This window comes from Sorex fumeus, unplaced genomic scaffold, assembly GCF_029834395.1.
Source record: "Sorex fumeus unplaced genomic scaffold, SorFum_2.1 ptg000072l, whole genome shotgun sequence".
In the NCBI taxonomy this organism is placed as follows: Eukaryota; Metazoa; Chordata; class Mammalia; order Eulipotyphla; family Soricidae; genus Sorex; species Sorex fumeus.
In genome coordinates, this window is record NW_026606129.1 from 63,545,372 (window position 1) to 63,559,785 (window position 14,414).

Below are 14,414 nucleotides of genomic sequence, written 5' to 3' on the forward strand. Positions count from 1 at the left end.
GACATTTACACAGAATTAGGCTCATTATCTTAATGGTTCCAACAACTCAAGAGTGCTTAACAGGGTGTCTGAGTTCCATGGAAATTTTGAGAGTTTTGTTGATCTTATTTTATTTAGAAAAGGCTGATAATGTGATTTTACAGTATCAGTGGAAGGGAACTTATTTTTAAACTTAATTTCATAAAGGATTTTGATAATTTTGTTTGATAGATTTCCAGAGCCTAGAACAATACCCAATCCAATGTAACATGTAATGAATACATGAATTTATACAATGAATATAATACAACAAATTTATTTCACCAACGCAAATATGTCTGAGGAACATATTTACTTTCCAATAAAAATGTTCTGTTTTTTAATTTTATGGAATATCTAACTAAATTTAATGGCAATATTTGATGGGAGTCAGGATAGTAAGTAGTTAACACTGATGGGCTTAGTGCATCAAAAAGATAAAATGAATAGTGGTTCTGCCATTGGGATGTGTAATTCAGAAAGGTCGATTAATGTTTCTGAATTTTGTCTTCATTTTTAAACTGAAACGAGTGTGTGAGTCTACCCTCTAAGGGTTATTGAAAGATTTTATGAGAAGTATGCAGAAAATTAATTCCTGTATGCCTGGAACATAGTAGATGCTCAGTTAGCCTACCTTAGCTTAAAAAACCACTTTGATATCACTATCTACCTTCTATGTATCTAGGATGGTGCTTAATGAAGTGGAAAATTCCACCAAGTATAATAAATAGCCCTGTTTTTTTAAAAATTATCATTTATTCAGAAGTGGTGATCATGAGGAGAAAGCATTATAAACAGGCAAGTTACTTAGTGCTTTCTAAGACAGTGTCATCCACATTCTTATTGAGTTATAAAGCCTCGGAATTTGTGCTAATGCCAGTTAAAGAGTGCTTCTTAAACCAGAATATTCCTAGGGAGCTGGAGTCTTTCCTGCTCTCTGCTTTAGGCTACTTTGTCTCTGAATAACCAGCCCTCATGTCTTATCTCTGTGTTTTTACTGTGCTATGTTCCATTTTCTCTGTGGGCAGGGCACACACACACGCACATACACACACACACACCACACACACACACACCACACACACACCTGAATTCTTGATAGACAGTATGTTTCTTGAGGGCAAGTTTCTGATCTGTTATTTCCCCTGCCAGCTCTCAGAGGAGCCAGGTCCTTAGGAGGTGTTTATTAATTGAGTTACTCTGACACCTCAATCCCAGGAAACTTCCCATTGACTTTATTAAGGAGTCACACACATGGGGATTCAGATGGCATCTTGCAAATCCAAAAGTGGGAACATGTGTTCTTAGGGGGAAAAAAAACTTAGGGAAGGAAACAGAATTCTAGGTGCAGGTGTCTTTGGATACCATTCAGATTGTCTGCCTGTGTCTCCATACATGTCTAGGACCATATGCATTACATATGTTGCCTATTTTAAAATAAAACAGTACAGTGGTCCAGCTGTTCCAAATTCTGTTTCAAAGAACTTGTGGGTGCTTCCCAAGCAACACCATATAGTCACTCTTGCACTGTCCCAGTCTGTTCTACAGAACTGAGCATTTTTAAAAAATGCTCCTTACAACTTTTTTTCCCCCTGTACAAACAATTGGAATTGGTTTATTAAAGAAAAAGAAAACTCCAACATTGACATTAGCAGGGAGAATAGTTCAGAGCAAGAATAGGAGAAAGTCAATTCTTAAATTCAATAAAACTTAGGATTGCTTCATTTGCCAATATTTGGCATGTCAAGAGCACTGTGGCTCGAGCAGGCCCAGTAACATTGTGATACTGGTTACTGTGTTCGGCAAATTGAATATGTCACGGGTAGCTTGCCAGGCTTTGCCATGCAGGCGAGATACTCTCAGTAGCTTGCCGGGATCTCCAAGAGGGGCGGAGGAATCGAACCCGGGTCGGCTGGGCCAGCCTCTTGCAAGGCAAACGCCCTACCACTGTGCTATCGCTCCAGCATGTCAAGAGAATGAAAATAAATTTTAGCACTAGATTGAGCAAAACAGAATTAGGATGGTAAAGTGATTGCTTAAAACTCCAGTGACGCTTGGACTATTTCCTGCTTTACATACCAATGTATACCAATGCTCGTTCCCATAAATATGTATATATCTTTTGGTTTTGCTTTCTGAAATCAAAGATTGAAGATATTTGAGGCACTGATTGTAATTTTTACCTTTTTAAGTCTGGATATAGAGTTCGTAAGTTCTGTTTGGTTTGCTAAAGGCACAAAATATATTGACAATGTACTGAAAATGAACTATAGGATTTCACAGTTTCTGCAGTTAGGGCAGAATTCAACACATCTTTCAAACAATGCCACTTGTTCAACTTCTAGGGTTTAACTACATAAAGATTTTGAAGGCCTTCATAGCATGAACACAGAAAGCTGATGTCAGATCAAAGTTAGATGAATAAAGCTGATATTGATACCTAAGCTACATTAAGAAACCTGGACCATTATCAGTGGAGTCCGCGACAAAGAAGTAGGCTTATGGACATCACACAGACTTATACAAGCGGCTATACTTGAAGAGGAAACTAATCAAAACCTTTACCTGAAATGTGCTTGGAAACAATTTTGGTTTGGCATCTAAGTAATTCTGGGGAAATGCTAATTGCTAAGGCAGATTCTATTGTGGGAGGTTTATATTCTTTTAAAATTAAGTTCATTAAACTTATGTAACCACTGAAAAAAATCTATTGGTTACCCTATTCTTTCTGTTGATCTTTAATTGATCATGATATTTGGTCTCATGACATATCTCTTTTTCTCATAATGGGCAATACATGATGTTTCACAGCCTCTGTTTAATTAGCAAGTTTATTTATGCAACCTTGTTTAAAATACAAATTTTGAAAATTAATTTGTGACCAGGTCCATCATATGTAAATTTCTTAAGGGGATTAAATAGAGTTTAATTACTTGATCGTAATGAAATTTTCTTATTATTCTAAAAAATAAAAGAATGACAAAAATCAAATCTCTTTTAATTTTACAATGTTATATTTTGGAACTTTCCATAGCTAAAGAGAAAGAATTATGTAGTTGAAAATAATTATAAGCATACTCTTATAAATAATCTGGAAGAAGCTCCTTTCTCTAATGAATTCCTTTGATAATAAGCTAGTAGTGACTATTTTATCACTGAAATTTAGAACACAGTTATGGCTATTGTTATTCCTAGATATAGGATGTGACAGGCAAGGGAATAGCTAAAGTCATTGTAAACCCAAACTGAAAATTAAAAGGTGACTTTGTATCTTTCTTATATGGAAAATGCGTGCTTGTCATATCTGCTTGACAGTATAAGAGTAAATGTATGGGTTGGACAATGACGAACAATGACAGTAGTCAACCTCATCAGAAGACATGAAATAAAGAAATGACAATGATTGATGGCAGCTGGCTGTTTATGGATTTTTCTAGAAGAATTTTTTTGGTGTGGTCAAGTAACTAGGGAATGCTGAATCCTGCATGAGTTCTGCTGAGCAAGCAAAAGACTGTTTTTCCCAGTTCTCCTATCCTTGGCAACTTAATTCCTTCACGGTCTCTTTGACTCAATCAAACTAACTTTTATTGGTTTCCTTCTTTGGAAGCTATTAAGACGATATTATGTTTTGAAAAAATCTTGAACTTAAAACCAGAGCAGTAAGTACACTTAAGAAGATAAACATGTGATTTTTATTTCTCTCGTTAATGTTTTTATTCTTTAAAAGACAATTACTTTGGGTAAAAATCACAAGAGAGTTTGTGATTGATCTCAGAACAAATAATTGATATATAATTTTACCTGATATATTAAATTCCCTAATAGATAAGTGATATATAATTTTCAATTCATTTCTGGAATGCTTGACAATGCTTTTATCTCTCCTACTTAAAAATTTTTGTAAGTGACATATAGTACCCAGTTGATTAGTGAACAAGATATTGAGTGTTTCAAAAGTAGTTAACAGCAAAAAATGAACCTCTATTTAATAGAATCTACTTAGAATCTCTCTTTGTGACTTGAAAATTTTGGGCCTGATGATGGGAGTTTGTTCTCTTAAAAAGTCATTTCTTTTTACTGCAAGGAAAAAAGTGATTTACAGTGTGGCTTCAAGTCATGCAAATTTAGTTAATATTGAATCAATTCTTTGGTATTGCATGTAGCAACTGCAAGTTGACAATATAAGAAGATATTATTCTAAAAAATCTCATGAGATAAAACTATAGAAAAGAGTTAGGGAAAACCACTATCTGGAAATCTACGAGGATAGCAATGCCTTATAGTGCAAATACATGTAAATTTGCTCAGAACAAAATTCATTCAGTCATCTATGCATCCATTCTCTCATTCTTTAAAAAAATATAGCAAAGTCCTAAATTCCCACTAAGTTCACATTCTATAATAAGCTTTTTAAAATGCCTCATCAGCATTCAAAGGAAGTAAAATTAAATTAAGTATCCGCTTGGAGTGGTGAAAAAAAACAATCTGTCTGCTAGCCAGGGATACATTTATGCAAAATAAAATTTAAAAAGAAAGGGGAAAAGAAAGCAAATTAAAGAAACGAAAAAAAATCAGGAGAAAAAACTATCATTAAATGGGCAGAAGGAATGATATGACCTAAGACTTCTAAATTAGCATTCATAATATTCAAGTACATATTTGCCTGCTCTCCTTGACCAATTTTTCTAGCTCCCTCTAATGTAAAGTTTGAACTCCACATATTTTTTGGTGGGCAGTTATTTTTCTATATAAATAAAGGAATTATAAACACACTTTTGTGACGAATGCAAATAACGAAGAGAATAATTGTTCCAAGTTTTAAAGTTTCTTTTGCTCCTATGGTTAAAAGTTTTAGGAAAAAAGAATACAAACACAAATGATGTTCAACACATTATTGTGTCATTGCTCTGTGGGAGTTATAGAGAGACACTGGAGACCAGAGGTCAAAACCCTCCATGACATTGTTAGATTGTGAGTTCAAGCTTTTGTGAATAAGCTACATGACTCAATCATGTCCTTACATTCCTGTTTTTGTGTGTGACAGTCTCAAGTTTAAAGCTCTCTTTTCAAAATTAATCCTCTTTGGGGTCTTTGGAGTACACCCTCAAACTAGGTAAAATGAATTCTTCAGTATTCACATTTACTTTATTAATCATAGTTTACAACTTGAAGTCTTGCTCAGTAAATATCTTTGGGGCTCCCATTCCACATATTCATTAAAGTATCTATGGCTACCATACCATTGGTACACTGAGCATTCTAAGTTCTGGAAAAGGAAAATTTGACAACAAAATATTATCAGGGTACAAAATGATCTGTTTTCAGCCATAAAGAATCAGGTAGCTGTGAATTCCATGAAACAAAGGCATAACTCGCCATTTTTTTGGGTGACGTTGATATTCTTGGAATGAAAAAAATTAGGAAATATTAATGGTTGGCTTTACTCAGAGGATCATTTGATGCCAATATGAAAGCCAAGGAGAGGAGGCAATTATGCACACATCACATGCATCCTAGTTTCAGTATGGAAGCTTACATGTCAAACCTAAGGTCAGGAAAATAACATGAAAAGTTTAACTACAATGTCTAGACATGAGGAAGATTTAAGAGGAGAGGGAGGAAGCACATTGCAGGTGTCAGATAATCTAGTCTGATTATCTGAGCTGTGCTAGCTATAGGGGAACACTTACCCTTCAGTCCAGCTAGAAGTTAGCAGGGTAAGAAGGAACAAACCAGAATAACATAAAGACTAGCAACAAGGCTCAGGAAAGCAGACAGGAGTTCTAACCTAGCAGCTAAAGTTCTTGGGTTCGAGCAAAGATTGAACAAGAAAACTTAAACAAAACGAAACAAAACAAAAACCAAAATCAACCCCCCAAACCAACAGTAACCAAGACCCCTCTAACTGTTGAAGATTGTTCAAGTGGAAGCAAAAGTAAACAATTCTCAAACACACCCAACTCAGGGGATCAATGATGAGATTAACAGTTATTAGTTGAGAAATAGACATTAAAATGAGACTTCATTGCAAGTGACATATCAAATAACCATTTACCAAACAGCAAGGTTTAAATACCCTTTTCCCCTGACTCCAAATAAGAATGGAGGTACCGATTTTTACTTTTTCTGTAACATGGGTTGAATAGGGATCAGGTGTCTTAATGAGAGGCCACTGGGTTTATAAATTGTGGCCACACTTAACTATAAATTTGAACATTATTTCCAAAGTAAGCAAGATTGGCATTAAAATGGAAAAATTGCAAAAAAAAATTGTATAGCTAAGGAACTGACTTGATCTTGTCAAGTTTTAACCAAAAAAGTGGAAAAATTAAATAAACAACAACAACACCAAAAAGCCACAAAAGAACAAAAAAAGTTTTAAAGGTTGGTGAAACCCTCCCAAGATCTTTGTAGAGTCACATACAGACTAATGAATAGCAGGATCTATTTTTATTAGGTTTTTACAATTCCATATATACTCCACTCCACTTTTAGACGTGTCTTTTGATTTTAAAGGCTTTTGAAATTTCAAAAAATTAAAAAATAAAAACTGCATCCAGAAGTCATTAAATAGAATTCAGAAAAACTCAAATAGACACATAATTACTCCCAAGTTTCCCAAAGTGCAAAATTTTCCATTCTCAAGTTCTCTTGAGCAGACAGTGACATGACAAGACCGAAGAGTTTATTTTCCTCTACTTGCCCTGAAAAAAATTCCCCCAGTTCTCTGGCGCTTCCCTTCAGCATGTAAATGCTAATTAAATTGATTACCAAGTAAACTCATTAAAGAGTTGTTCATAAAATTATTCACTTGCAATAATGGCAAATACTTTGAACAAATGTTATAACAATTTAAGTAGATGGGTACAGAATTAAGGATTTAACAATGACCCTTACCTTTTGGAGCCAAGGAAACCCTTTTAAAATGCAATACTTGATTATTTTTACTTCTTGTGAGCTAGAGAACTTGTGACTAAACTTGCATAATGTGACTTAACTAAAACAAATTGATATATATATTGATGACTAAGTGTAAGTATAGGAACAAAGTTTGTCATTTTTCACTAACGTGTTGTTTTTATTACCTTGCTTTGTAGTACATTTGCCTAGGATGTTTGCCTAGGATGAAAGGGCTTCCAGGAAAAGACTTTCAATGCTCAAATCAGGGAAGGTGGTGGGAAAATTTGTATGAATTGGTTGCTCTAAGCATGAATCAACAATAAGTTTTTGACTGAGTTACCATTTACAAGGATTGATTTGCCACCATAAGGTGGTAGTTTAAGTTTAACATATTAAAGGTTTCTGTGAAGTAATCACAACATAACCACCATTCTGGGTCAGGGTCCCTAAGGCTTAGGGTAAAGTAACTGCTTGCACTCTATTTCCTTTTTATAACTACTAAGTACCATCACAGAATGTAAGGTTCTTGGTTTCTTTGTGAAGTTTTCTCCTGTGTTTTATATACTTCTAACTGTAAATGATCAGGTATATATAGAGTACTTAAATTTTGGCTGGTTTTCCCTGAAAGTTTCTAAACTAGAGGCACAGAAATGCCAATAACTGGTATTCCAAGGTGAATAATTGTTATAATTTGGAGAAGTGTTGAGGGCTATCTCAGTGGTATTGAAGTGAGTATGGGACTACCAGGCCTGTGGCTATTTGACTGAATAGTTGAATATGGACTGTCCTTTATTACAGGGTCATGGTGTATAGTGATGTAGGACAGGCCCTATGTAACTCAATAGGCACTGTTCATAATTAGGTCAATATGAAAGATGACTTCTGTAGCACAAGCTACATGACTTGTTCTTTCAGAACCGGGTAGGCATAATAGAATTCCATACTCCAGAAAATCTTCCTTCTTGGGAAATGATTGGGAATGATTAAAGGCACAATAGAGAAGGCAGATATTCCACAGGAACTGATAAATCCCAGTGGTATGAGATATCTGGCCTAGTCACTCATCTTTCTGTTTATCCCACACGTGCTCTAAAGATGACATTCTTAGCACATCTTCCAAATTCTAACCTTTACAATTTTGTTTTGGTTGACCATTTAATAGAAGTTCACTGATCAACGAGGGTAATGATTTAATCAAGTCTGTGTCTTCAGCTGAATCTTCCTGCTGATGCCTAAAATGACTAGCATTTTAATTTCATTGCTAAGTGAATCCGACCCATGGAAAGAAATGTAAATCAAGAACTGCTGCGTATTTCCACGAAGAGATATCTATCAATAATCTTTTTAAAATCAGTGTCTGATCTCCATTTAAATGCCTGATTTTCCTTCAACTTTCTTAGACTGGTTCTATCACAAACTATTAAGTCTTAATCTGGACAGATGGTAGAACAGAGACACTGAATGTAAGGTGAAATGATGTCATAAGAAATGGAGATTATTTGGAAATAAGAGCAAAATTTTCCAAATATCACTAGAAATACAATGTTTTATGAGGTTGATTTAGATGATGATCATAATTAGGATTCTTTCCCCATGCCCCATCTCTTCCCCTCCTCCTCCCCCCATAAGAGCTAATCCACTGCAGGGAAAGAAATAGGATGGTGTTGTTTCCAAATTTATATTTTAAAAAACCTGTCAGGTAGAGTTAAAAGAGGAATTCCATTGCAGAGTAGCCTATTTGAAAATTTAATTTAATTTCATTTTGGGGGGGGCGAGAGCTTCCATATGGTACTCAGTAGCCTCAGTGCCCTCAGTGACTCTTGGCCAACCATGCTAGTGGTTCAATGAAAGAAACTGAGGGTGTGGTACTTCTTGTGTCCTGAAGTGCTGGGGATTACCTAAGACACCTGTGCAGGGCTCAGAGTCTTCCAGGTTTATATCTGGTGATACCTGATGCTCACTCCGACCATGTTGCATCAAGGATAGAACTGAGGTGGTTTGGATGCAAGGTTAACACCTTAATTTCTGTACTATCTCTCTGACTTCTAACTGTCCTTCAAAATTAAATGACAATTTGGTATATGTTATTGCAATGAATGGCTAAGCCACTCAGAACAAAAAGTTGTTTTCTCTCTCTTGTTTTCAAATAAATCCATCATACATAGAGAAAAATATGAATGAGGAATTTAGTGGCTCTTATGTATAGGAGGATGGTTCCTTCTCCCACCAAGACCTACCTCAATGTCTTCCTTATTCTTTGCAGTCTCTCTGTGTGAAAACCCACAGTGATTGTACAGTTATTTATAAACTACAAATATGTGCATCTTCCCTTAGGAAATAATACTGAACTAGAATTACTTGAAGCACCTGATGGATAGTATCTGTCTTCTAGAAAGAATTTTTTCACATCAGCAAAAATGTTACACCATTTATGAGGTCTTGTGAGACAGAATTCTACATGTAGAATTTGTTGATAAGGGAATTTACCTCCACTTGTTGTGTTTGTTGTAACTATAGAATTATTTCACCTAGCTCCAAATTTTTTTAAGAGAAGAGATTATGATAAAATCTGTGCGAAAGAAAAAGTTTCTGGCGTGGAGCCTTTGCATTTTGCTTACTCTTTCGCTGCAATTCATTTCCACAGATATTTGTGGGGTTGATTCTTAACATTTGGACTTAAACTCGGACATCTATCTAATATTTCTTTTCCCACTTCGTGCAAATGGCATGGCATCAGCATATTTCTGTGTCCAAAAGTAGCTTACTGATTGGTTGAAGTGATTATTGGGATGTAGGTAACATGAGAGCAGAGACCTCTTTTCATCTTCCTCACTAGCACGTTTACTCACCTTGACACTTGTTCAGTGAACTAGATGAAAGAATGAGTTCCATGCAAAAATAATTGACCACTATGATTATTACTAAAAATTTCTTGTACTTGGGGGCCCAGAGTGATAGTACAGCAGGTAGGGCATTTCCCTTGCACAAGGCCAAACTGGGTTTGATCCCCAACTCCCGATATGGGGAACCAAGTACCACCAGCAGAGATCCCTGAGCGCAGAGCCAGGAATAAATCCTGAGCACTGCTGGGCGTGGCCCCAAAACAACAACAACAGCAACAACAACAACAACAACAGCAGCAGCAGCAGCAGCAGCAGCAAATGACTTATTCTTGAGCTATAACTAATTGACTTAAAGGTTAGCCAAAAGTCTTTATTTTGGGTTAGTATTTATAACTAAAATGAATTACTTTTTCTTTCTGTTACTTAAATTTTCATTTTCTTGTTTTAATAAATGTCACCAAGTGCACGACAACTTCCACCTTTCTCTGTATATCAAAAATATTTATATATTGAGATTAAAACCACGGTAAGGAGCAAGAAAATATGGCAAAGGGGCAAGAAATTGTAATGAACAAATAGGTATGAAGAGAATAAATTGGAGCATGAACTGGGACTGTTTAAGAAGATCGTTTCATTTTTGGGTACTGATATTTTAGTTCAGAATGGGATTTTAAGTACCATGTTTGTTTGTGCATGGCTATGTGTTTTATTTTTTTTCCCACTGCATGTGATAATGTCATAATTTATTTTTAAATGGTTCTAAGTAGCGGATTTAAATTTATTTCAGATCAAGACCTATTTTAACATCACTTTTAATAGAAAGAAAGGAGGCAAGAACATACATAATCTACTATATTTGAAGGACTCAAACAAATACATGTTTGGCTGTGAATTCTAAACTCTTACCAAACAGAGAGAGAAAAATCCACCTAAAATAGACTTTCCTTTGTTTAGTGCTTTGGAGAAAATGTCAAGTATTGCACTTTAAAATTACTTTCATCTAACAATGCTGTCTCAGTTTCCCCCTTCTGAATTCCCTTTTAATGCCCCCCTCCACATACAGGAAACAGGACTTTATGAATCCTTAATACAAAAGCAACTGGAATTTCTAATTGAACTCGGGAAGACAAATTTTATACATCTAGTAGGCTTTTTAACAAATGGCGTATTTACTTACAAAATTGGGAGATGGGAGCGTCCAGCTGAGGCACATTCCCTCCCTTGGCATTGAGTTTCTGGACTTGGGTTGGGGGCACAGGCTTATGTGACTGCCCTGTCGCCCGATACATAGCTTGAACCCACAGAATGCGATCTTGCTCGTCATCACTCGCAAATATCACGGTGTCTCCTTCTTTGACTGCATTGAAGAAGGCTCGGCCACCCTCCAAACCTGGAAAAGCAGGGAGTTAAAAACGATTCAGTTGAGCCTCAATGTTTCGGTAGAAGTGAGACGTGCAAAACTTTTTTGCAGCTTCTCCTGGGACTAGAGAAGGGAGGAATGATTTGCCTCTCTCTAGCGGGAGAAGTCTAGTACCCAATCGGTTATACAACGTGGCCAGCATAGGAAGAGACATGTTAAGCCTGACTAGTATTTCTTTCTTTGTCCCGCCTGGTACAGAGAAGTCAGTCAGGGTGCCTGCTAGTATTGAGAAAGCACTACTCTGCACACATACTATTACCTTTCTTACATTTAAAACTAAATCACAAATAACAAAAACATCTCTCCCTTCAGCTGTCCCTTTATTTTGCTCTTCTTAAGGTAAGGGTATAGGATATGGATTAGGACTAAAATTTAAATGAACCGGTGAATTCCTTGGACATCCTGTTAATTGCAGCATGAGTCAATATGTCAGTCTGGGGTTCTATGTTTCAAATCAACTCCCAGGTGATGTAGACTATTACATTGGTCTGAGGACGGCACTTCAATAATCAGGGTTTCTCTCTTCTTAGTAAGCCTTAAGTTTCCTTCTGTGAAACTGCTGACCCACTGAAGCTTTTATGTCAAGGTCACCAGTGACTTGCTTGTTTCTGTATCCATTAATCAATACATAGTCCTCAGTTCTTTTCAACCTGTCCGTCTAGCAGCAGCATTCGACACTCACTCCATTCACTTTGAAACATTTTCTTTCCTCGGGAAGACCCTCATTTGCTTCCTCCTATTCTGGCTACTGCTTCTCAGTTTTGTTTGCTGGTTCCTCTTCTTCTAACCTCTCAATCCAGTGTCAGTACAACATGATGTTTTGTCCGTGAACTTCTTTATCTATACCCAAATCCTTCCTTGATGGTATCCAGTCTCACTCTCAAGAATAAGCACATGATCACTACATTTCTCTTCTCTACTCTGGGCATGTCCCTCAAAGTGCAGGCCTGAATATCTAATGAAGTTTTTTTTTGTTGTGGTGGAGGTGGTTTGGTTTGGGGGCCACTCCAGGCAATACTCAGGGCTTACTCCTGGCTCTACACTCAGAGATCACACCTGGGACCACATGGGGTGCGAGGGATTGAACCCCGGGTCGCCATATGCCAGGCAAGTGACCTGCTGGCTGTACTATTGCTCCAGCCCCCATCTAATGGTTTTAATCACCTTTTCACATAAATATATAAAAAACCTCCCAAGCATATTTTATCCAACATTGAACTCTGATATTCTCTCCCACACTCCTATCCATTGCAGGCAGCAGACCCAGGTTTGATCCCCGGCATCCCATATGGTCCCTGAGCATCGTCAGGAGTGATTACTGAGTGCAGAGCCAGGAGCAATCCCTCAGCATCGCTGGGTGTGACCCCCCCCCCCAAAAAAAAGACCAAAACAAATGTTCTGATAAATTAGGAAATGGAGATTTCAGAGTGACTGTGATGCAAGAGGGAAGCCAAGGGGTGGAGTTTGGGGGCTGTTAGGGATGGGTAGCAATAATATGTTCATCTCCACTACTAGTGTCATCTCCCAAAGAGCGACAGACTCATCCCAGAACAAGTGGATGAGTTCCAAGAGTAAAGAATTTAATTATATCTGGGAGTTTCCCAGCAGCACTCAAGAGGCCACAGAACCCCTCTTGGCAATTCTCAGGTAATCAGGCCAGGTGGTCAATGTGAGGTTCAGGGTGAATTGCTGCTTGGGCTCTGGAGGACTGGGGATTGATTATCTAGGCTATGTGGGCAGTGCTTAGGGCCATATCAGACAGTTCTTGGGGCCTCCAATGCTGCATGTGGCAATACACAGGGGATGATATGTTCTGGGAATTGGACTGGGATTTGCTGCATGTGTCTGAACCAGGTACTATCTCGCTGATGCAAAAATAATAGAGTCTTGTAACTTTTAATTTTTGATGGGGAGTTGGGGCACACTTGGCTCTATGTAGGGTTTACCCCCGGCTCTGTGCTCAGGGTCATATCTGGGGGACCATATGCGGTACTGGGGATTGAACCATGGTTTGGCCCCATGCAAGGAAAGTGTATTATATCCTGTAGATCATTTAAAAAATAGAATTATTGTGAAATATAAAGTTATTCATGATTGACTTTCAGATATATGATGTTCCAACACTAATCCCTTCACCGGTATCTGCTTCCCTCCACCAATGTCCCCTGTTTATTTCCCAGGTACCAGTTTGCCTTGATGGCAGCCCTTTTTCTTTCTTTTTTTCCCCTTGCAATCACTGTATTTTATAATACTATTAACTGCTAGTGATATCATGCATATCACTTTGCCTTCATTCGGAACCCAATCCTCATTCAGAGTGAAAACGTCCCTCTATCATTGTGGAGATCATTTTTTAATAAAAGCCTTTTGGTGATTATAATTATGAGAAAATATTTAGCCTCTTTTCATATGGAGGGATTTTAAAGATCTGATTTGGATATGATGACCTACTGATTGACAGCTGGAAAAACTTGACAAATTAGATGGTGTGAGAAGAAAGAAAATTTGGAGATAGAGAAAGATGAGAGTTGAAGAATGCCTAATGTCCTGAGAAGTGTCACTGAATGTTGTGTAGTTTATACTCATGGTAAATTTTCAGATAAGTTATTTCAAAACTATCAGTGACTGCCAGTGAACCCACCGCTGCATGGGTCCTTTTTCCTGTCTCTCACCACCTTCTTTCCTCCACGGCCTGGAAATGGGGAGTGAAGGTACTATGCTTCAGGAGTGACAGTCAGACAGTACAACAGGCTCTTCTTGAGGAGAGCAGAGGCCTCTGCAGTTATTCAGAGGTAAAGATAGAAAATAAGTTTGCAGACAGTGATTTAACCTCCAATAGCCTTATGAGGTAAGTAATAGTCTATCCACTCTGTAAATGAGGAAATACACTCACGGAGGCTTCATAATCAGTCTATGAACACAAAGCAGAGATCTATTCATAATCCGAAATTCATAATCAGCCTATGAACACAAAGCAGATATAAGACTTGTCTGGCAGCTAAGTTGATAGCTGAAACCACTGTGCTATATTGCCACAAAATCTGACCAACATGGCTTGACACACAGGAAGAACTCTCTGGGGCTTGGTGATTAGCAAGAGAATGAAGTCTGGCTTTTCCCCTCTAGAAAGAAAGATGGCAGCTGCTTTGGAGCTTTATGGAAAGCCAGGTATGAGCCGGTCATGACGGGGCGACTGAAACCTCATGGAAAGGGGGGCGTTCCCAGCTTGTCCT

The 14,414-nt window shown here is 37.4% G+C and overlaps 1 protein-coding gene across 9 annotated transcripts in view; it reads right to left on the reverse strand.

Moving 5' to 3' along the window:
* CADPS (calcium dependent secretion activator) overlaps positions 1-14,414 on the reverse strand; it is a 550,520-nt gene that overhangs the window by 160,313 nt on the left and 375,793 nt on the right. For all 9 annotated transcript variants that reach the window (XM_056129049.1, XM_056129048.1, XM_056129052.1 and 6 more), the window contains exon 11: positions 10,939-11,151. In XM_056129049.1, the coding sequence (XP_055985024.1) occupies positions 10,939-11,151 (213 nt within the window). The remainder of the gene's footprint in view (positions 1-10,938; positions 11,152-14,414) is intronic.